The sequence below is a fragment of the Ictalurus punctatus genome, chromosome 23 (genome assembly GCF_001660625.3).
Source record: "Ictalurus punctatus breed USDA103 chromosome 23, Coco_2.0, whole genome shotgun sequence".
NCBI classification, from domain to species: domain Eukaryota; kingdom Metazoa; phylum Chordata; class Actinopteri; order Siluriformes; family Ictaluridae; genus Ictalurus; species Ictalurus punctatus.
This window is the reverse complement of record NC_030438.2, coordinates 12,415,361-12,437,261: the sequence shown is the minus strand read 5'-3', so window position 1 is coordinate 12,437,261 and position 21,901 is coordinate 12,415,361. Positions and strand designations below refer to the sequence as shown.

Below are 21,901 nucleotides of genomic sequence, written 5' to 3'. Positions count from 1 at the left end.
ATTATGTAAGATACCAGTTTTCAGACAAAAAACACAATGGTGGCTGCTGGGTTTTGCTGCAAAAATAAGAAGCAAGTGAAACAGTCAAAGTCTCCAGAAGAACTGTGGCTAGTTCTGCAAGATGCTCAATAAAATGTCCTAATTTATTTTTAAAACTGCAGAAGTTGTTCCTGAGACTACAATTTTAAAAAAATATATATTTGTTTCATTTAGTACTGTTTACAACTATTTATAGTATTTTTAAAATGTAGAAACATTTAATTAAATTATTTTTGAAGGCATCTTTGCTTTAGATATTTTACATTTATTATTTTGCATCAAGACTTTTTTGCAAGACTTTTGCACAGTACTGTGTATACACACACACACACACACACACACACACACACACACACACATATATATATATATATATATATATATATATATATATATATATATATATATATATATATATATATAAGGGATGCAACGAATGTTCGGCAACCGAAATTATTCAGCCGAAGATCGCAAAAAAAAGCTTTTTTATTGTAGGCTACAGAGTGTTACATTGTTTCAGCAGTCAGTTATAGGCCTAACGTAGGCTATTCAAGGGGGGCTAAAAGATGACCACATAACAATATTTTTATTTTACTCATTTATTTATTTAAAGTTATATTGTGCTTTGTTGGTAGCCTATGCCTGCTGGAATATAAAAAAATGTTCAGTGTTAAATAAATATTTTGAAATTGGAGTTTTTGTAATTGATTTTTTTCTTTGAAAAGCAAGACAAATTAGTAAAACGTGCATTTTGACTATTTAATTTATGCAATGGTGAAAAAAATGGTAAAATAAATGGAAAAAAATTCAGAAAAACGTGTCCCGTATTCGGCCTTCGGCTTTGGGCCAAGTTTTTCATTATATTCTGTTTCGGCTTCGGCCAAGAATTTTCATTTCGATGCATCCCTTATATATAATATGTATATATATATATGTATATATATTAGAGATGCACCGCTGTATGAAGTTGAATTTCCTGATAGCAGGAAAATAGCCTTTATCGGGCTATTTTTCCCTGTATTGGCCATCGGCCGATAGATTAAAAACATCCGACGATTAGGGCCAATTATATCCTGTCAATCAAAAGAGGACAGGAAGACCAATTTCATGCTGTGTGTAAAGATGATGTCTCTTGTGTGGAATGATGACAAAACTGCAGTCTGTAAGCTGAGCACTGCTCAAATTTTACACCGGACGCTGCAGCAGCGAAACGGGAGTTTCGGCGTCGAGTCTAATTTTTTTGCTGCGCTGCTCACGCTTAATTAAAGTGCCAGTACACCGTTGAAAGATTTTAATGAAGATGAGTTGACAAAAAAAATTAGATTGCACAGAAAAATATATATGTAGAGTAGTATATTTCATAACCAGTTAATGTTAATATATAAAAAAAGTTTATATTATATACTACCAGTTTGATGTCAGTGATGAAGCAGAAATGCTTTTGTTTGTGGTGAGTAAATGTGAAGTCTAATAGGAAGTTTTTTTTAGAATTCAGTCACTGTTAATATGAATCAGTAACATTCAATAAGTTAAGAAATTTTTGTTTAAGCTTCAGAATTTAATTAGTGTTAATGTTAATTTGAGTAATGTGTGTTTATGAGACCAGTTACTGTGAAGCAACTTGTTGAAATGGAGAGAATAAAGTTTTTATTAGCGTTTTTTTTCATAATTGTGGAATTAATTATTATTAATTTAAAAGAAGGCATAAAAGGTAGAACTATTGGTATTGGTATCGGTGGATATCACTCTGAATAATCAGTTATCAGTATCGGCTGAGAAATTTAGTATCGGTGCATCTCTAATCTCAGGCCGAGGGTGCCAGTGAGAAGTGCAGCATAGCCGTGGAGCTTCTTCTCCACTGTCGTCATCATCTGCGGCGTCTGGAGGGCAGAGAGAGACATGTGTCCATAATCATGCATTCAGAGAACGAACTCACCTCACTGTCCCTGCTGCTCCCTTTTATAGCCAGCTGTCTTCTGCCAGATGGTGAGGAGAAGCTGCTACACTCATTGGCCGCCAGCAGTGTGTGTTCCTGCTGCCCCACCTCACAGCCACATGCTTGCTTGCTGTCCAAAACATGAAATGGCACTATCCATTCAGCACCCGGCCGGCAGTTGCTTTGGAGCACGGTGTTTATGTTTGTCACAGTACCCCCCTCAGCTCCAAGCCCACTGCTGGTGAGAGTTGGGCCCAAAGAGCATGTCTCCTGTAGAGGCTGTCAGCATTTCCATGTTGGGCTTCTGCTCGGTGCTGGACCTGGAACGAGAAGTCCTGCAGAGAGAGAAACCACTGAGTTACCTTGGCATTCGTGTCTTTCACCCAGGTCATCCATTGTTGAGGTGCGTGGTTGGTGACCAGGGTGAAGTGGCATCCGGCCAGGTAATACCAGAGCTCCTCAACGACCCACTTGATGGCGAGGGCTTCTCGTGCCACGGCAGTGTACATCTGCTCCAGGTGGACCAGGTGCTCTTCCCCATTGTAGGTCTTGGACAGGATGGCTCCCAGCCCTGTCTCAGACGTATCTGTATGCACAACAAAGGGAAGGGAGAAGTTGGGATTCCTGAGAATGGGCAAGCTGGTGAGAGCCTGCTTAGAAGCCTGAAACGCCTACTCTGCATCCTCAGTCCATCGCACCCGGTTCAGTTGGCACTTCTTGGTGAGCTCTGAGAGGGGGGAAGCTAGAGAGGAGATGTTAGGGATAAATCTCCTGTAGTATCCCACCAGCCCCAAGAGGCATGTACCTGTTTTTTTGACGTGGATCAGGGATACCCTTTCACCGCCTCTAACTTCTTCTCTGGTGGTTTTAACAGGCCCCGGCTGACGCCGTACCCCAGGTACTGAGCCTCTCTCAGCCCCAGATGGCATTGCTTTGAGTTGGCCATCAGCCTGGATTTCCAGAGGCTTCTGAGTACCTCCCTGAGTTGGTAGAATTGGTCAGCCAAGGTGGAGGAGTGGAGGGTGGATTATGACATCGTGCAAACCGGTGGTGGAGCCTTAAGACGATGTCCATCAGGCACTGGAAGGTTGTTGGTGCCCCGTGTAGGCTGAAGGGGAGAACTCAGTACCGCCAGTGGCCGCTGGCGGTACTGAACTGTTGGGTCTTGCTTCTGTGGCCAGGGTGACCTGCCAGTAGCCCTTTGTCAGATCCAAGTTAAAGATGCTCTACCAGGTCATCGACTCAGGGAAGGGGGTATCTGTTAAACTCCGACACTTGATTCAGCCTCTGGAAATCATTACAAAGGCAGATGCTACTGTTGGGCTTCAGGACCAGCACTATGGGGCTAGACCAGGGGCTGGCAGACTCCTCGATGACCCTGTCCTGTGGCATCTGGCTAACTTCCTCCTCAATAGCCTGAGGGTGAGACTCTGGGACACGGTATGGCCCCTGTCTGATCACCACTCCTGGTGGGGTTTTAATCTCATGTTGGACCAGGTGGGTCAGGCCTGGGGTGGATGAGAAAACATCCGTGAACTGGTCTACCAGCTCTGTTATCTCTTGGTGCTGCGTGGGGGTGAGGTCCTCTCCCCACTGGACCAATGTATGCTCGTCAGACCATGTAGGAACAGTAGAGAAGGTGGACCGTGCTGGGGCAGGCTGGACCCATCTTTTTACTAGGTTTATGTGATACAATTGGGTGTTTTTTGCTTACCTGGCTGCTGTAGGCAATAGTTCACTGGGCCAACCATCTCGGGGACCATATAAGGGCCCGGCCAGTGGGCCAGGAACTTGCAGGAGACATTCGGGAGTAACAGGAGCACCTGATCGCCTGGCTGGAATTCCCAGGGCTGGGCTGGTTGCTTATAGGTCCACTGTTGTTCTTGCTGCACCGCCTCACCGCTCGCGGATGATTGGCATGACCTGGTCGATCTGTTCCTGCATCTCCTTTACGTATTCCACCAAGGAGCTGAAAGGAGAGAGAGTTGCTCCTCCCAAGCTTTGTGGTTCAGCATCTAACAGTCCTCGAGGTTGCTGGCTGAAGAAGAGCTCAAAGGGGGTGAACCCTGTAGAGGCTTGGGGCATCTCCCAGATAGCAAAGACGACAGAGGGAAGGAGGAGTTCCCAGTTTTGGCCTTCTTCATCCACCACTCATCAGAGCATCTGTTTGAGGGTTTGATTGAAGCGCTCCACCATGCCATCTGTCTTGGGGTGGTAGACAGAAGTCCAAAGGTGTTTCACCTGCAACGGCCGACACAGATCACCAATAAATTTAAAGACAAAAGGCATATTTTGGTCTGTTAAGATGGCCTTGGGGATCCCCACGTGGCTGAACAGGAGTGCCAGTTCTCTGGCAGTGTTCCAGGAAGTTTCTTTCTGTAGCAGGACTGCCTCAGGGTACCTGGTGGATCACTAAGATGTACTCATGACCCCGGGCAGACTTTGGGAGTGGCCCTACCAAATCCATGCCTATCCTCTCGAAGGGTAAACCAATATAGGAAATAGGAAGTGGGATAAGGGGCGTGGGCAGCGGCTTTCAGGGCTCCATCCTCTGGCACTGGAGACGCTGCTGGCAGAAGGCCAGGACTTCGGCATCCAATCCGGGCCAGAGGAACCTGTCACGCAGCTTTGGCCAGGGTGTTGTGGACCAGGTGGATCAGGGCCCAGGTTCTGGGGTTCGGCACAACCAGAAGATCACAGGGTTGGCCTCAGCATTCATTCCTGAAGTACAAAAGGCCAATAGACACTTGAAAGTAGGCTGCAGGGAGATATTGCTCGGGATTCTGGTCAACCTCATCAATCAGCCACACCCAGCACCAGCAGTTCTTCAGTCATGCAATCTCCTTTTGCTTGCATCTGAAGTTCCCTTCCCAAGCAACTTTGTGGAATATAGAGGAGACAGAGTTAGACCAGGACCTCAGCGTCGGGGACCTCCCTGACATCTGCGTGGACATAGGAGACTGGGATGACACCTGCTGGTTCGGGTGGTTGATCAAGGATGGTCGTGCAGGCCAGAGTGACCGTACTTCCCGAATCCAGTAGGGCGGGCCGGGGCCACGTCCGGCTCGATTGGTATGGGCTCGTCCTGGGGTGTCCCATAGGTGGGGTGGCTTTCCGGAGGTGTCCTCTCCCAGTGTAGCTCGGGCTCCAACAGCCGTGGGGTTTGGCCCCAGTGGAGTCCCAGCAAGTTGTCTCTCCACTTGCCCCAGCCAATGCTCATGGTGGCTACGGTGCACTCGAGGGCTTCCACCATCTCCCTGGGTGTTTCTGGCATACCTCATCCCCACCGCCTTGCATTCTTCAGGCGGCAGAGCCCTCAGGAAGCGGTACATGACGATCCTCTTGACCATGCCAGTGGTGGAATTTTGACCCACTCTTATTTGCATAACTGCTTTAGTTCAGCCACACCGGAGGGTTTTCTAACAAGAACATTTAAGGTCCTGAAACTCCGTTGGTTCAAGTCCAAAACTTTAATTATGCTTTTTTTGAGCCATTCAGCAGTGGACTTACACCTATGCTTTGCATCATTGTCTTGCTGCCTAATCCAGTTGCTTGAGTTTCAGTTTACAGACTGAGGACAGGACATTCTCATTAAGGATTATCTTTTAGAGAGCAGAATTCATGTTTCCCTCAATTATTGCAAGTTGCCCAGGCCCAGAAGCCCAAAGCCTCCCCACACCATCACACTTCCACCACCATGTTTGACCATAGGTTTGATGTTCTTTTTGCAGAATTCTGTGTTTGGTTCACGCCAGATGTACCAGGACCACTGTCTTCCAAACAGATCCACTTTTCGACTCATCAATCCACAGAACATTCTTCCAAAAGGTTTGAGGTTCATCACGGTATGTTTTTGCAAAATTCAGTTGAGCCTTAATGTTCTTCTGGGTTAGCAGTGGTTTTCACCTCTCCACTCTTCCATGGAAGTCATGAAAAGTGATCTTTATTTATGCAAATGAGGCTGGTAGTTCCTTTGATATTGTCCTTTGCTCATTTGTCTTGCTGGATGATTAGTTGCTGTGCTCTTGGAATTTTGGAAGGTTGGCCACTTCTGGGAAGGCTCACTACTGTGCTGAGTTTTTCCATTTGGAGATAGTGGCTCTCACTGTGGCTCTGGAGTCCCAGAGCCCTTGAAATAGCTTTGTATCCCTTCCCAGACTGATGTATTTCAGTCACCTTCTTCCTCATCATTTCTGGAATTTCTTTCAACTTGGGCATAGTGTGTTACTGAGTAAGACCTTTTAATGAACTTCATGCTGTTGAAAAAGTTCTATTTAAGTGTTGATTTGATTGAACAGGTCTGCCAGTAATCAGGCCTGGATATGTCTAATCCAGCAGAACCCCATTATATATGCAATTTCATAGATTTTGGGGAATTAGTAAGCAGCAGCAAATATATTTTCACACAGGCCCAGTTGGTATTGGATAACTTTTTGCTTCAATAAATAACATTATAATTTAAAACTGTATTTTGTGTTTACTCAGGTTGCCTTTGTTTTAACTTACATTTTGTTTTAATTTCTGAAACTATTTAGTATGACATATATACAAAAACAGAAGAAAGTGGGATGGGGCAAATACTTTTTCAAACCACTGTAGGATATTTTAATTGGGCTAAAACACAAACATTTCCCCTCTTAATTGGTTGTCTCCCATATTTCATTATGAGAATGTTTGTTAAACCACTTTGTTTCCACTGGATAACACAGAGCTTGTAATTTTTATGTCATCATCTGCTATATCCAACCACACAACGATTCTTGACAGTAGGTGGCCTCCCCATTCACCCACCCCCTAACTCAAAATAAAAAAACCCTTAATAACACAAAAGGGCACAAAGTGTACAGTACAAGACGTAACTGCTGAATAAGCTACACTATAAAGTGACACATAGATCATTAAAAGAATTTAAACAATTTTGTGATGAAATGCACATGATTCCAAGCCTGTATTTTACACGAGCCACAAACACAGTACTACATTACCCATGAGCACTTCGTTGCGGAAGTGCTGCTGCACGTGTTTTTTAAGCGCTGTATTGCCGCTCTCATGCTTAGTTTATCAGGACCGGGATCATTCTATACTCTTAGTTAATTAGGTTTTCTTGATCAAACCAACATACACAGTAAGTATTGTACATTCATGTCTTATGTAAACGGAGTTTATAATTTAGTAAATGTGTTTTACAGTTGGAAACTTCTGTAGCTTCTGCCTGTATTTGCGATTTAAGTGGCTAGCCAGGGACAGCCAAATAACTCAAGTAGAAGACTAGGCGTGATGTGTGCCCAAATTCCCCGCAAAGATTAATATTTGCTCGTTCTTTTTGCTTTAGATGTCCGGGGCCAAAGACAGAATGCGACATAAGAAAATGAGAAATCAGCCTAGTAACGTTACTTACTCACAGTGGCGTGACAGCACAGGTGGGTTAAAAGAACAAATGTAAAATAATCCACATCCCCTGTTTTTCTGTTTTTAAGCTGTGTGCTGCTGTTGTTTTTGTTTTTAAACTGTGCAAGCTTGTGTTTTTAAGCTTATACTGAAACCAATCTAATCATATTTAGGTCGCAGTTCCGATTCTCCGCAACAGCACATGAGGGGGCCGCTACAGCACCCCAGCGGTTGGAAGAGGGGGCATCAGGATGGAGGAGTTCGACATGAGCAAGCACTGCCCAAGTACATTACCGGTATGGATGGTAACAGTAAAACAGCATTTAAACCAAGTGCTTTGATCTAACTTCTCTTTACCCGTCTCTTGCTTCTTTACCTTTCTTTACCCGTCTCTTGCTTCTTTACCTTTCTTTACCCGTCTCTTGCTTTTTTACCTTTCTTTACCCGTCTCTTGCTTCTTTACCTTTCTTTACCCGTCTCTTCCTCCTTTACCCTTCTTTACCCATCTCTTCCTTCTTTACCTGTCTCTTCCTTCTTTATCTTTCTTTACCTGTGCCAGTCACGTTTTCTCTTTCTTTGCTGAATGCTAATGCTAAATCTGCTCTTTATAATTTTTCTCCAGCATCACTTTTTGCCAGAGCACGAGCTGCAGAAGTCAATGCCATGTTGAGGGCTGTCTCAAAGACAACAGGTAGCTCCCATGTATTTGGAGCTCTGCCAAAGCATATGCGCAGAAGAGCCATGAGCCACAACACCAAGAGATTGCCTTGCCGACTGAGAGAGATGGCACAGAGAATGGTACGAATTTTCTTGTTAGGTTCTCAACATAGGGCCTGTAATTTTCTAAGTTTGTGGTGGTGATTGAAATCACAACCCACCAATGTTAAAGTTAGTATGCCTATTAAGGCATTATGCCATTCAAGGGTTTGTGCTACAGTGATTTATTCCTAGGTAAGGGTTTTTTTTTTTACTCTGTTTCATGTCATGCCTCAGAACAACTTTATTTGTGATAAATCACAGTAACGCACACCCTATTGTGGCTTATTGTTTTATTTTAAGAGCTAGTTTACATGAATAGAAACTGTGCTTGTAGTGCTGTGAACTTATCTTTGTTGTCTAGTTGGAGAAAAGTCAGCAAGCAGGGAAGAAAGAGAAAAAAGAGCAATCAAAGACCAAAAGTCGGCGTGCCCGCCGCCGCCATGGTAGCTTGTTGTTGGAGTTTAATCGACGGCAGCGTAAGAATAAATGGTTAGAGACTCACATCTGGCATGCCAAGCGTTTTCACATGCTGAAGAAATGGGGCTACTGCCTTGGAGAGCGACCCACATATAAGTGCTACAGAGCCAGCTATAGGGCCATGAATTCTGGCTGCCTGCTGCAGGTTAGCTTGCTGTTTGTTGTTTGTCTCCCAATCACTCTCAGCTGTAGCATTAAGCATCTTGGGCTTCATAAACAGTTACATTTCTTAAACAGTATTACTCAATTATTATGCTGCATTCTATGCACCTCATGCTATTCTATATTCATCCATGTTTTCTGTTTTTCCTCTGTCTTGGTTCATTAATTTTTTTCTTTTACATGTTTCTTTGTTCTTTTGTTCAGGACCTCTCATACTATTGTTGCATGGAGCTCCATGGTCCAGAGGAGCAACTACTGAATGCACTCTCCAGGCTCACCAACAAAGATGCAGGTGTATATTTACCAGCTGTTCAAAGCTCCATCCTATACGGAAGAATGAAAACTTTACAGTATATTACAGTTTCATATATGCTAGTCTGAGATACTCAGAGGTGGACAAATCAGTCTGAATGCATGGGGCAAGCAGATAAGGTTTAGTAGGTTGCTAATGTAATAATACCTGTTTTTTCCTGCTATCCAAAAACCTGAAAGAAAAAAACGATTTACTTTATTCCCGATTGACTTTCAAAAAATGCTAATTTCATTTGATATTTATATTTAAATGCAACTCTGGTCAGTTCATATACACACTGTATGGCCAAAAGTTTGTGGACACCTGACAATCATACCCGTATTTGGGCCTCCCCCAAACTGTTGCCACAAAGTTGGAAGCAGACAACTATATAGAATGTCTTCGTATGCTGTAGCATTACACTTTGACTTCACTTTACAAGGCTTTCTCATCTGACATCACTGCCTGATCTGTCCAATGCTCTTAAGGCTGAATGGGCAAATTCCCACAGCTATGTTCCAAATTCTAGTAGAGAGCCTTACCAGAACAGTGGATATTATTATAACAGCAAAAGGGGAGTAAATCTGTATTGGGATGTTTTATTAAAAAAAAAAAAGTGCATATGGATGTGGTGATCAGGTGTCCAGACTTTTGGTCATATAGTGTATGTCGTGGTGGTACAATGCACCTCAATGCTGTGATTAAAACATTTCATGTTCCCAAATTCCATGTGCTGAGCTACAAACGTTTCATGATCTGGTCGTTGGTAGGATCTGTTCTGTTCTTTGTTCTAGATGGATGTACTAGGATACAGGGATGACATGCAGTCTTTTCAGAACCAGAAACATTCAGAGGTGGAAAAGGACAAATAAGCTAAATGCAGCACTAAGCGTCATATAGTTCTACTGCTAGTCCAATGCACATTCACCAAAACACATGTTGAGTGAAGATAACATATATTTTGCTTTTTATGAAAATAGCTTGCAATATTAGGGCTTATAACCCACAAATCTCAAAGTCGTACGTTGAACAGCTTTAAACTAAAAATAAGCAAAACTTATGGAAGAGTTACTTAAAGGCGATCAAATGCCAAGAGAATAGCTCTGTCTCTTATTGCCAAACGTATCATGCGAAATGTGGCAACATTATATTACTCTTACTGCCAGTACAAGTGTAATATTGTAATTTAATAGTCAGACATAGTCTGGAATCAGTGTTGTGCATATATTTCTATGTTCCTGCAGGCCCAACATTTGCAGCAGCATCGTGCGTGTCAGGGCAGAAAGAGGGGAGAGTTATGCTTTACAAGGCTGATCAGTACCCTCACCAGCCCCTGGGCCCTGTGCGCTTCCTCTGGAGGCCTTGCAGTACTACATCACCTCACAGACAGCTGTGGATCTGGGTACATCCCTCCCTAAAACAGGTAGTGTGTAGGGGTATGTGCGCATGCATATGTGTGTATGTAATGAGGAGCCAGTTTTTTTTTCTCCCCTCCATCAATTTAGAGAGACCAGCATAAGACTAAATTGGGTGCTTCAAGTATTGGAGATTTAAAAATAGAAATCTCTCTCTCTCTCTCTCTCTCTCTCTCTCTCTCTCTCTCTCTCTCTCTCTCTCTCTCTCTCTGTGTGTGTGTGGCGGCTCTGTTCAGTGGGTGGCAGAGAGGAGCAGCACATGCAGTGTGAGAAAACATAAAGACATTCTGTTGCCTTCTCTCTGAATGATCATTTTACATGTACAGTAAATATAGCCAAACCCACAGCATAGCCGTTGTCTTTAACTTATGTGTGTGGTAATTTGGTCAGACAACATCACGGTTATAAAATCAGGATTTTAGCAGTGCAGAGCAGTAGCTTGGAAGTGCCAGCGATACTTCTGTTGCTAGCCAGGTTATGGTAGATCTTATGTCAACTCGCATAACTACTATTCCTCCAAAACCTAGCTGGTACATATTTAGTTTTTCAAAAATAAATAAATATACATATATACACACACGTGTGTGTATGTGTGTGTATATATGTATATAAAATAAATATTAATATACATATATACACACACAGTGAGGGAAAGAAGTATTTGATCCCCTGCTGATTTTGTACGTTTGCCCACTGACAAAGAAATGATCAGTCTATAATTTTAATGGTAGGTTTATTTGAACAGTGAGAGACAGAATAACAACAAGAAAATCCAGAAAAACACATGTCAGAAATGTTATAAATTGATTTGCATTTTAATGAGGGAAATAAGTATTTGACCCCCTCTCAATCAGAAAGATTTCTGGCTCCCAGGTGTCTTTTATACAGGTAACGAGCTGAGATTAGGAGCACACTCTTAAAGGGAGTGCTCCTAATCTCAGCTTGTTACCTGTATAAAAGACACCTGTCCACAGAAGCAATCAATCAGCTTCCAAACTCTCCACCATGGCCAAGACCAAAGAGCTCTCCAAGGATGTCAGGCACAAGAGCGTAGACCTACACAAGTCTGCAATGGGCTACAAGACCATTGCCAAGCAGCTTGGTGAGAAGGTGACAACAGTTGGTGCTATTATTCGCAAATGGAAGAAACACAAAAGAACTGTCAATCTCCCTCGGCCTGGGGCTCCATGCAAGATCTCACCTCGTGGAGTTGCAATGATTATGAGAACAGTGAGGAATCAGCCCAGAACTACACGGAAGGATATTGTCAATGATCTCAAGGCAGCTGGGACCATAGTCACCAAGAAAACAATTGGTAACACACTACGCCGTGAAGGACTGAAATCCTGCAGCGCCCGAAAGGTCCCCCTACTCAAGAAAGCACATATACATGCCCGTCTGAAGTTTGCCAATGAACATCTGAATGATTCAGAGGACAACTGGGTGAAAGTGTTGTGGTCAGATGAGACCAAAATGGAGCTCTTTGGCATCAACTCAACTCGCCGTGTTTGGAGGAGGTGGAATGCTGCCTATGACCCCAAGAACACCATCCCCACCATCAAACATGGAGGTGGAAACATTATGCTTTGGAGGTCTTTTTCTGCTAAGGGGACAGGACAACTTTACCGCATCAAAGGCACGATGGACGGGGCCATGTACCGTCAAATCTTGGGTGAGAACCTCCTTCCCTCAGCCAGGGCATTGAAAATGGGTCGTGGATGGGTATTCCAGCATGACAGTGACCCAAAACACACGGCCAAGGCAACAAAGGAGTGGCTCAAGAAGAAGCACGTTAAGGTCCTGGAGTGGCCTAGCCAGTCTCCAGACCTTAATCCCATAGAAAATCTGTGGAGGGAGCTGAAGGTTCGAGTTGCCAAATGTCAGCCTCAAAACCTTAATGACTTGGAGAAAATCTGCAAAGAGGAGTGGGACAAAATCCCTCCTGAGATGTGTGCAAACCTGGTGGCCAACTACAAGAAATGTCTGATCTCTGTGATTGCCAACAAGGGTTTTGCTACCACGTACTAAGTCATGTTTTGCAGAGGGGTCAAATACTTATTTCCCTCATTAAAATGCAAATCAATTTATAACATTTTTGACATGCGTTTTTCTGGATTTTTTGTTGTCATTCTGTCTCTCACTGTTCAAATAAATCTACCATTTAAAATTATAGACTGATCATTTCTTTGTCAGTGGGCAAACGTACAAAATGAGCAGGGGATGAAATACTTTTTTCCCTCACTGTGTGTGTGTGTGTGTGATATATATATATATATATATATATATATATATATATATATATATATATATATATATATATATATATATATATATATATATATATATATATATATATAATAAATTTTTGTTTTGTTTTTTAGAAATACTTCAGCCAGAATATGGCATATCATCTTTAACTGTAAACTTTTGCTATTTGCTTTTGGGATCTAAAGGAGCATTTGGACCTGGAAATGGCTTTAAGTTACGCGTGACGTCAAACATCATAAGCGGATTTCATATTTGTTCTGTTGTCTGACAACAGAAACAGAAAAATATGTAAATGAGCTTTATTGGGAATTGGGCTGTGTTAAAATACAGTATGTGAGCACAGAGTAGGAAAGAAGCAAACAAATGTAAAGGGCTGACACTGGGCAGAATGCAAATACGTGATGTAATGAATATGCTTATTAGCGCATGACCTCATCTAGCGAAATATATCGACTTTCCATTGAAAGCTTTTGGCAACAGTGCTCCTGTCACTCACCTGGAGTATATTGACATTATGGTGAAGACAAAGCAATGCCTGGGAAATGAAAATTTAGTCCAGGCACCATATGAATACTGGCTGTTTTTATTGTTGTAAATTATTAAAATTTACTGTAAATTAAGAGATGTCAGAAAGTCTCTAAAACTACAATCCGAACTCACCTACATCACCACAAGTTGTTTGGAAGGGTTTCAAGAAAATTGCCTCTATTCTCATTCTATAACAAACTCCAGCGTCTTCAGTTTGTGAGACACTACTGGAACTTCAAATAGGATCGGGTTCTATGGTCAGATGAAACCAAAATGGAGCTTTTTGGCAGTAAACACCAGAGGTGGTTTTGGTGCACACAGAGAGGTAGCCATATGGAAAAGTACCTCATGCCCATGGTTAAATATGGTGGTGGCTCAATAATGTTTTGGGTCTGTTTTTCTGCCAGAGGACCTGGACATTTTGTTAGGATACATGGTATCATGGACTCTATCAAATATCAACAGATATTAAACGAAAACCTGACTGCCTTGTGTGTGTGTGTGTGTGTGTGTGTGTGTATATATATATATATATATATATATATATATATATATATATATATATATATATATATATATATATATATATATATATATATATATATATATATATATATATATATATATATATATATATTTTTTTTTTTTTTTAAAAAAAGAAAGAAATAAAGAATATGTTTGAATAACCTCTCTTGTATAATCCTAAAACAAAAAAAATTGTGCTTGAAAGTTCTGGAATTTACATTTATTCATTTAGCAGACACTTTTATCCAAAGAAACTTACAAATGAGAAAATGCAATCAAAGCAATATATCAAGCAGAGAACAATACAAGTAGTGCTATCATACAAGATCTGTTAATTGAGTTCTAGAAGAAGCAAAGTGCGCAGAGTAGAGGTGTAAGTGCCAGAGTAAAAATTTATTTATTTATTTATGTTTTTATGGGTTGGTTAGTTGTTCACCGAAGAGGTGGGTCTTTAGCTGTTTTTTGAAGATGGTGAGAGATTCTGTGGTCCGGATTGAGGTTGGAAGTTCATTCCTCCACTGAGAAACAGTTTGTTTGTTCTTGAAATGGACCTTGAGCCATGCTGAATAAGTACTACTAAGCATCGGTCGTTGATTGATCGCAGATTGCATGAGGGAACGTAATCCTTCAGGAGAGAGTTGAGGTAGGAGGGTGCTGTTCCAGACAAGGTCTTGTAGGTGAGCATCAAGGCCTTGAATTTGATGCCGGCGGCTACAGGAAGTCAGTGGAGGGAGATGAAGAGGGGTGTGACATGGGTTCTCTTGGGCTGGTTGAAGATGAGGTGTGCTGCAAGCATTCTGAATCATTTGAAGGGGTTTGATGGAGCTGGCCGGGAGGCCCAAGAGTAGTGAGTTGCAGTAGTCCAGTTTTGAGAACAAGAGCCTGGGTTAATATCTGTGTAGCCTGTTCGGTGAGGTAGGGTCTGATTTTCTTGATGTTGTACAGGTTGAACCTACAGGACCGTGCAGTTGTTGAGATATGGTCTGTAAAGGTCAAGCTGTCATCAAGAATCACCCCAAGGTTCCTGGCTGTCCTGGTTGGCTTGAGTGTGGTCGAGCCAAGCTGTACAGTGAGGTTGTGGTTGATTTGAAGGACAGACTGGGATGACGAGAAGCTCAGATTTTGCCAGGTTGAGCTTAAGGTGGTGTTCCCTCATCCAGATCGAGATGTCCAACAGGCAAGCAGAGATCCGTGCAGAGACAGGTGGATTATCAGGCTGGAAGGACAAATAGAGCTGGGTGTCATCAGCATAGCAATGATGTGAGAAGCCATGAGACTCAATCACCTGCCCTAGAGATGTAGTGTAGATAGAAAAGAGCAGTGGACCCAGAACTGACCCCTGTGGAACCCCAGTTGTGAGTTGCTGAGTTTCAGAAATACCTACCCTAAATGATACCTTGAAGGATCTGTCTGAGAGATAGGATTCCACCCAGTGCAGAGCCGTTCCGGTGATGCCCAGGCTGGAGAGAGTTGACAGGAGGGTCTGATGGTTCACAGTGTCAAAAGCAGCAGAGAGGTCAAGTAGGATGAGGGCAGATGATCTAGAGGTTGCTCTTGCTAGTCGTAAGGCTTCAGTGACGGAAAGCAGAGCAGTCTCCGTGGAGTGATTGCTCTTGAAGCCTGACTACTTGGTGTCCAGGAGGTTGTTCTGTGTGAGAAAATTGGAGAGTTGATTAAAAACGGCGCTGTCAAGAGTTTTGGAAAGGAAAGGGAGGGGGGAAACAGGTCTGTACTTGTCAACCACAGCAGGGTTAAGTGACAGTTTTTTAAGCAGTGGGGTAACCCGGGCCTGCTTAAATGAGGTTGGGTATGTGCCAGTAGAGAGGGATGTGTTAAAGATGTGTGTGAGTACAGGTAATCGTGTGGAACAGATGGACTGACGAAGGTGAGAAGGGATAGGGTCAAGAGGACAGGTTGTGGGATGGCAAGAGAGGAGGAGTTTAGAGAGTCGGTCTATGCATGTCTGTGGTTGAGAAATGGTTTCTGATGGATGTAACCTTGTTGGAAAAGAAAGTTGCAAAGTCATCTGCAGTGAGATGGGGAGGCGGGGACAGAGTAGAGAAGAAATGGTTTTGAAGGGAGTGTAGGTGTTGGGAGAGCTGCCAATCTTCTCTTGGTAGTATGTGGCTTTAGCAATGGAGATGCTATTGGAAAAAGAGGAGAGAGGTGTTTGGTAATTGGTTAGGTCAGTTGGATTGTTAGATTTACGCCATTTCCTTTCAGATGCTCTTAGTTTGGCCCAGTTGTTACGCAGAGCTTCTGAGAGCCAAGGGCTAGACGGTGTTGTGCGAGCAGGTCTGGAGGATAGGGGGCAGATGCTGTCGAGAATTCGTTATGAAGCAACGTTATGAACCCTGATGAGAGTAAATGATGCAGATGCCATGCAAACTTTATTAAACAAATACTGCACTAATTATTTTTATCTCCATTTGTATTATTTTGCAATTATATTAGTTAACTATTATCTGTTCAATCAGTCTAATGTAATCATATTCTGTTACATTGCTAGTATTTAAGTGTGGGCACATGGAAAAGTTGTGACTGCAGTTTCTAAAGATGTTTATATCATTATGTACATATCATACATATCTCGTGTTTGCATCTCACGATGTTATAGACAGAAAAATGTTAACAAAGGTAATCTGATTTTGTTATACTTTACCAGTAAACCATTAATAAGAGTGATAGTAGGCAGTTACATGTGAGGACCGTAAAGCTCATTTTAAACCATTTTATTTCAGATGCAATATGCACACTGCTCCTGCATAGTTGCAATACCATACATACTGATCAGTATACCTGTTTAGACTCGCTGGAAGAGGGGAACTAGCAGTGTACAATGTGTATACAAACCACAGTTCTATTACAAATACTGTATGTTTTAAAAAAATACACAAAGGGCAAAAATCTCTCGCCACTGCTTTTGGTTCAGCAGGTGAAAAAAATCTAGCTCATATCTAACTACTTAACTCTTTAATTTATTATTAATAATAAAACTGCCATGATGATCAAGAAAACTGTCTGTCATTCGGCTATTGCTAGTGGGGAAAACTGGTAACATAATTTTTCTTAATGTCACAAGCCTAGGATACACCTAGGGTGATATTTCGGTGGTAGAAATTCAGCAGAGCAATAAGACTACCTGATACAAATGTTCGAAGTGCAGTAGTGTAACTGGGACTTCTATTTGACACCATGGCAAATTGGGCATGGGGAAAAAGACGATGTATAATCTCGAAATTTTGTATTTAGATAGCTATAAAGAAACTTTATGGATCCCAAGGGAAATTACAGCAGTGCTAAAATGACAAACATTCACAAACAACCATAAATACAATATAAAGGAAAAAAATATAGTAAGAAGGTGGAGGTGGGGCTTGTCTCTATGCAAGAGATAAGTGCAGTGCCATTAAAAGAGAGTTGCGGCGAGATCAAAATTTGTCGCAACGCAGTCACGTGGTCCATGTAGCTCTCAATAGTTCCGAGTAAGTCTGCGCCTAACCTGTTGGAATGGGTTTAAGCAGGATAGGCAGCAGTAACGACTATATTTGCATCAATTTTCTGTGAATATTTACATAATGTGCTTTTATTACTACATTTATAATAGCATTTTTTTTTCTGGGAAGTGATTGAGAGACAGCATTAATCAATTTTTGTGTTCTCTCTTTTGGAGGAAGAGGGGGTTGCTCCCATAATGTAGAATACATTTACAGTATGTATGTATTCATATTTTTTTTCATGCTTCTATGGTCATAATCTTATCTTATGTTAAGACCTCCACAAAAGCATGCACAACAAGTGAATATCAATGAATGCGACCAACTGCTCAATTTAACCTACAATAGAATAGTGAAAAATAAACAAGACAAAAAATGGCATTCAGAAAAACATTTTATGATCTATCCAGGAAGAGGGTAGATAACTTTTTTTTTTTTTTTTTTTTTTTCCCCTTGAGTGGGCAGTCTTCATAGAAACTCATTCGACCTCCTACAGGGAGATAAAGATGACAGAAAACAGGCCACTTTTATGCAATTCCTGGAAAGTGATTCTGCCGAAATTAATGAGTGAAATTGATGAATAAAATGACAGCATCTATTTAAAAAAATACTATACCTCTTATTATATATTATTCAATTAATTCTTTATTACAGACCCATAGGTCCATATCAAAAAGTAAAAAGAACACATGCAAACATATATTTATGAACAACAGACATTATTTAAACACAAACTTTGATTCCAATGCTTCCAAAAGCAGGAAAAATCACTTAATGTAATACTATTTAAGACTATTATGATACTATTTTTTTTAACCCACTTAATTGACACGTGAAATTTAAATTTCATTTAAATAATTTCTAATGATGTGACCCAAGTACTTTATTTACCACGTTTAAAACTTGGTCACCTATATAGAAAGAAGGAAAATTTAGCTTAAGGTCATCTTTTGTTTTAACAATCATAATCACACTTTTTTTTTTTTTTTAAAGTATTAAATTTAATAACAATCTGCCTTAGGTGCATCTAAAAACACACAAATACTGTAGTTATGTCTATTATATTTACTAAACACTTCCTTTAACCCTCTTACCCCAAGTTCCCACAGTATTATGTCCCATAACCCTATATTCCCCAGAGAAACAGCACGCCAACCCTGAGTTCCTGGGCCAAAATCAACATTTTAATTTGAACATTTTTAGGCCTTGAAACAACTTATAATGTATTTTTGTAATATTACTTTGAAAATGAAGCAGTTCAGTGTTTTTACTAAACTTAGAGCACAATTCTTAACCAGAGAAATTACGAAAAAATGCTCGCTAAAATCCTTATACTCAGAAGTACCATACGAGCATCAGTGTAGTCAATGCCTTTGAATAAATTCAAGTAAATAATAAATAAATAAATGCCTTTTAGCGCCAAAAGTCAAGTTTCTGGTACTAATCAGACCAGCAGGTAGTGTTTTCACGAATGCACAGAGATGGTCGGGTTATGACTCCAGACCCCTGCAGTGTCAGTCGCACTGGTTGATGCTGAAGATGAAGACTGATCAGGGTCTGAATCAGGAGAGTTTGCGTCTCTTTCGGTTTCAACATCGCCTGAACTTTCACTGCTGTCACTATCTAGAATCCTTGCTCTCGCCTGTGTAACTGTGTATGATTTTTTTTTTTTCCTTTTTTTTTCTTTCCCCACTGTTTTAGATGTACCTGTGTTCACTGTACGTTTAACTTTAGCTGGAACACGATTAGCTTTTCACTTTGGCATTTTTAGTTCACTTCTACTAGTACACCAATATTCACGCTTGGATCTTCATCTTAATGCCGGCGTAATGTCATAATCACGTCCCGATGTCATGACGTCATCAACCTTCCGGGTTAAAAAATAATAATTAAATAAGTAAGGAATCATAGCGGAGTAATGCCGGTACACCGGCCTTACGGAGATAACGTTTACACTGTAAATCCTCTATATCGGCCTTACGGGGATTTGGCATAGACGACCAAGCCGGTATATCGTCCTTAAGATAAAGATGATCATTATTATTATTATTATTATTATTATTATTATTATTATTATTACGGGAATAGATCAAAGACGGGCAAGCCGGTTTTTCGGCCATACGGGGTAAAAGGGTTAATGAATATATGCATAAATCAGTGCCATGCTTACTTTTAAAATCAAATTGATTATCTGTAATTACTAAATATTCTTTGAGCCTATCCATAAGGATTCGCTTAAATACTTTAGAAATTATACTTGCCAAAGCAATTGGCCTATAATTTTCTGTACCAGATATTTTACCTGTTTTATATTTAATTACTGGCATAGAATCAGGTAGCACAGCATGAATTAAGAATCCTGTGAAACACAAAGCAAGTAACACTAAAATCTTTGTACTAGCATGCTTCAAATGTTCTGCTGTTATTTGATATGTACCACGTGGTTTATTCACTGCCAGTTTCTCAATTGCGTAACTGACCTCAACAGGTCTAATAATCACACCACCATCATTCGTAACATGACCAACTTTGACTCTGAACACAATAAAAAATTTCCCCATAATATTTTCTCCACAAGGTAATATTGCCCCAACAACCCCATCAATGGTAGTTGGCAGTGGTACTTTACAATTATTAATAACCTTAACTTCTTTCCAAAATTCATACACACTATTTTATCTTGTATAGGATATTCAGCAAGCACAAATGGGTATGATTGTTAGGTGTCCAAATACTTTAGCCATATGGTAGGTGCATCAAATAAAGTGGCAAAGCAACTGCATGTTTTGGTGTACATTTGTATCTCAGGATCTTCTACCAGAGTTGCAGGCAGTGTGCCAGTGCTTTGAGGCAGTGGGTCCAGCTGGTGTAGAAGTGGTCCCATCAGAGAACCTGGTAGAAGCAAGTCTTATTTCACCTGTTCTTTCTGAGTTCAGCCCTGAGCCACAGTGTACCAGGAGAAAGAGAAAATTGGAAGCTGACAATGAGAATGACTGCCCTGTCCGAAAAATTGTGGGTAATGGCACGCGATCACTTACGACTCCTGTTAGTTGGAGTTCCTGCAATACTGAGATTGTGATCAGGTGAGCAATTTAGTGGCATCACATGTATATTAAGAAAAATCAAATGTGAGTTCTACATGTTGGTTTTCCTTACAGTGATCTCACCATGGAAATCGTACGGTATCGTCTGATTGGTCCGCTCTCCCACTCGGTTCTGACTGAGATACTTGTACCAGCAACTGACTGTGAGGTGAGATGAGTTCCAGCTTGTGCGGTAAACAGCTAACTTGGGTCCTGTTAATACAGAGGTGCTGGTGTCCTTGTGATGCCTCAGTACAGATGCTAGTGCTGTTAGCATTCATGTCTAAGCTGGTCTTACCATATTGCAAAAATCACTATTTTAATTAATTAATTTATTTATTTATTTATTTATTTATTTTTTTTTTTTTAAATTTTTTTTAAAGAGTAATACCAAAATGACATCTTCCCCTTTCTGGTGGCCAGAGGAGTGTAAGAAAGAGGAGAGCATGTCCCTACATCGCCAACAAACAGATGTTTTTCAGCTGCTGAGAGGTATACTGTTTTTATTGCCATCTCACTCTTATTTTCCAGGAACCAATCACTAACATGCCATAATTAGCTTTATTGTGGCAGTTTTTGTTCAAACAAGTTTAATATAAAAGAAGAGCATTACAGAAACTCCTCTCCCTTGGTGCAGCAAATCTAGCTCATCAATAAATAAATATATAACTGTTGTGATTCCTTTAGCAGAATATAAAAAGTGTAATAAATAATTAAAAATTATTTACAAATAAGGTGTATACTCTATGGCTGAGCTCCCACCAGGGTGTGTTCTGGGGCTGACTGTAGACGACCCAAGACTGTCTTTGTCTGCGAAACGGGGAAAAGTTACGCCTGACCTTCACCGGACACAAGGTGAACACACTCATGAAAACGGGTTTACACAGTGTATATATTTGTCACGTTAACCCTACCATTATGTTCTGGAAACAGTGGAAAACACTGAAAAAAACTATTACGGCAAAAAGCAATTTGCAGAACGTTACTTTATTCGGCTTGTCAACTGGATGCCATGTGGATATTTCTGGCAAGCTTTCTGTCTCCTATATAATGTGACTTAGTAAGCAGGCTAACACTTTCAAAGCAGTGATGTATTTCTCAAACCAGGAATGTGTTATTTTAACCGATTTATGGTTTTTAGGTTTGTTACATTCATACAAATGAGAGAAGTTTGCTGGTCACATTATCTGACACTACTATAAAGCTGGGATACCCTCCCAGTGCTTCTGCAAGTCAAAATGGAGTCCTAGAAGTGCCATTTCATTATAATGACCATATGAATAACGATCGAGAGCAATCATGTAAAAATGACAGAAAACATGCATTATATGTACCACTTTTACAATATTTGTAGTTAATTAAAAATTATTTTTGTGGAGAGCCCAGCAGAAATGCAGCTCCCTTCAAAAGGATTGGAATGGCAAAGTCAGTTCTTTTTGTATTTGCTATACGCTGAAGATATTTGGGTTTGAGATCGAAAGATGACATGATAGATCAGAATTTCATCTTTCATTTCCTGATATTTACATCTA

General features: G+C 40.9%; 1 protein-coding gene across 2 annotated transcripts in view; it reads left to right on the top strand.

Moving 5' to 3' along the window:
- Positions 1-6,972: 6,972 nt before the first annotated feature.
- The window catches only part of pop1 (POP1 homolog, ribonuclease P/MRP subunit), a 29,315-nt gene continuing 14,386 nt past the window's right edge, over positions 6,973-21,901 (top strand). For both annotated transcript variants that reach the window (XM_017453736.3, XM_017453735.3), the window contains exons 1-11: positions 6,973-7,100; positions 7,308-7,395; positions 7,537-7,659; positions 7,986-8,161; positions 8,484-8,744; positions 8,966-9,053; positions 10,298-10,476; positions 20,095-20,369; positions 20,445-20,538; positions 20,753-20,861; positions 21,105-21,224. In XM_017453736.3, coding sequence (XP_017309225.1) covers positions 7,308-7,395; positions 7,537-7,659; positions 7,986-8,161; positions 8,484-8,744; positions 8,966-9,053; positions 10,298-10,476; positions 20,095-20,369; positions 20,445-20,538; positions 20,753-20,861; positions 21,105-21,224 — 1,513 coding nt within the window. In that variant the 5' untranslated portion in view covers positions 6,973-7,100. The remainder of the gene's footprint in view (positions 7,101-7,307; positions 7,396-7,536; positions 7,660-7,985; positions 8,162-8,483; positions 8,745-8,965; positions 9,054-10,297; positions 10,477-20,094; positions 20,370-20,444; positions 20,539-20,752; positions 20,862-21,104; positions 21,225-21,901) is intronic.